This window comes from Merops nubicus, unplaced genomic scaffold (genome assembly GCF_000691845.1).
Source record: "Merops nubicus isolate BGI_N331 unplaced genomic scaffold, ASM69184v1 scaffold17930, whole genome shotgun sequence".
In the NCBI taxonomy this organism is placed as follows: Eukaryota; Metazoa; Chordata; class Aves; order Coraciiformes; family Meropidae; genus Merops; species Merops nubicus.
The window spans coordinates 12,121-14,287 of record NW_008583757.1 but is presented as its reverse complement, the minus strand read 5'-3'; the positions used below and the strand labels follow the sequence as shown (position 1 = coordinate 14,287).

The window sequence follows — 2,167 nt, the reverse complement described above, 5'->3', positions numbered from 1 at the left end:
TCTGACGTGCAGCAAACACGGCGGCTGGTGCAGGAGCTGTGCAAACCAGCCCCAGGCCTTTGCGTGCTGGGATGGAGCTTGGCTAAGGGGCTCAGCCTCCACAGAGGGCTCTTTGAGCATGTGCCTTGATTTCCTGAGGTTTAAGGAATAAGTTTTATATTCTAGGTTTGATTTTTTTTGCACTTGGCACGGAGCTGGTCCCACCGATCGCCTCAAAAGCCTTATTGTGCTGCAGCCAGCTCTGATTTCCCTAGGACAATACCTGTGCCCCTGCTGCTGTCTCTTAACATCACAGAAGCAGCTTCAAATGCAGCAGGGAGGTAAAACGTGAGGATAATTGTCAATAAATAGATCTTTTACGTTACTGAATGTCTGCTTTCAGTCCTCAACAAAGAGCTGGAGAAGTTCAAGGAGTTATCTCTCATGACCAGGGATGGAAACTCCTCTTGCTTGGGCTGTTCCCAACCAGACTGGGCTAAAAGGTCCTGTGGGAAACTCTGTGTGGAGATGTGTGTGATTTAGGGGATGGGATGGGATGTGGTGACTGAGGAAGAGATAGCTACCAGTGTGTCTGCAGAAAGCTGCTTTCCAGGTTCAGGGGAAGCCTGTGTGCTGGTTTGCAAGGGAGATGGTTAATAAGAACATCATTAGCATCTGATAAGTGTGTTTCATCTGTGTGCTGCTCAGACATTAACTCCTCAGCATGTGACCTGCTTCTGGCTAGATGGCTCCTACCACACAGGATCTGGGACAGGTCTCTCCTGTCTGTTCAGACGTTGCCCACAGACCAAGACAGGATGGTGGTTTGCATAGAGCATCTGCTGGCAGGTTCCTGCTCCCACCTCTTGTCCCACGGTAGCACCATCCTGCCGTGGAGCCTCCCAGCAGACCTGAGCATCTCTGCTGGACCAGGGACCTCCACGTGTGATGTGACCTCCTCAGAAATCAGCCCTGACAGGCTCAGAAGATGGTTGGACTCTCGACTTAGTTTAAACTGATGGATTTTTCTTTTCTTCAGGGTTCCTTTACACTATCACTCACCCATCTCCCTCTCCTGTGGTGTTGCCATGTTGCTTCCTTTGCTTTTCATCCTTTGTCTTTAACCTTTTTCATTTCCAGGACCTCTCACTCTGCAGAAAGAGGAGATTCCCAGCAGAGGTGAGGTCCGAGCAGGAGCCTCCCTTGCCACGCTCCTGGAGCAGCACACATGGAGCAGCTCTGCCAGACCAGGGCTGCTCAGCAGCTTCCCCAAACCTCATACCCACTTGGACTCCCCCAGGACCCACTGACCTCACTGGTGAAAGGTCAGGGGGGAGAACAACACATCAGGTGTCTGTGTGATCCTACAGGTCTGAGGATGCTTTAACTTTTCATGACTACATGGCCTGGGGCTCTGTGGAGCTTTGAGGTCCCAGCTCAGCCCATGACACTGTGACTGGGAGCCCCCCAGCCTGACACTGTCCCTTCTCTGTCCCCTTTAGCTGTCCAGGAGGAGAGGCAGAGGGGGAAGGACCGCAACGAGAACGAGGTGGAGTCCACGAGTAGTGCCAACGAGGACATGCCCGTGGAGAAGATCTTGGAAGCTGAACTGGCTGTGGAGCCAAAGACAGAGACATACATTGATGCAAACATGGGCTTGACGCCGAGCTCGGTGAGACCCCTCCCCTGGGCCCTGGGGACATCAGGGATGGCTCGTGGGGCATCAGGAAGGACCTGGCACGGAGACAGGAGCAAGCTTAGGTCAGCGTGGGGTTATAGTGTGGGAGAAGGAACAGTGCTCAGAAAGGCAGTGGCTTAACTGCATTAAGAGGTTGTGTTTGAGCTTGGGTGAAAGCCTGAGGACAGCAAACACCTCTGCACAGCCCCCAGCACGGGCACTTTGCTGCCTCACAGCCATGGAGAAGGAGCAGATGCTGTAAGGCTTAATTAGAAGGACTCACAGATGATTTTATGTCACTTCACAGCCCTTAGTTCTAAAGGCAAGAAGACACTCCATGTCCTGAAGAGCTCAGAGGCCAAGCAAGCCAATAAATAGACCTGTGTGGCTGAAGTGCAAAGAGATAAGAGCTGTAAAACGAGGATGTGACTTTTCACATGCAGAATTATACAGCTGCTCCTCTCTAAGAAGAGAGAATCTAGAGAAGTCTGTAGGGACAGCAGGATTCAC

At 52.0% G+C, this 2,167-nt stretch overlaps 1 protein-coding gene across 1 annotated transcript in view; it reads left to right on the top strand.

The window, feature by feature from the left end:
• Positions 1 to 2,167, top strand: part of RXRA (retinoid X receptor, alpha) — a gene marked incomplete at its 3' end in the record, with an annotated part of 41,365 nt that overhangs the window by 28,414 nt on the left and 10,784 nt on the right. Inside the window, exon 5 of the mRNA XM_008942154.1 lies at positions 1,482 to 1,651. Within this exon, the coding sequence (XP_008940402.1) occupies positions 1,482 to 1,651 (170 nt within the window). The remainder of the gene's footprint in view (positions 1 to 1,481; positions 1,652 to 2,167) is intronic.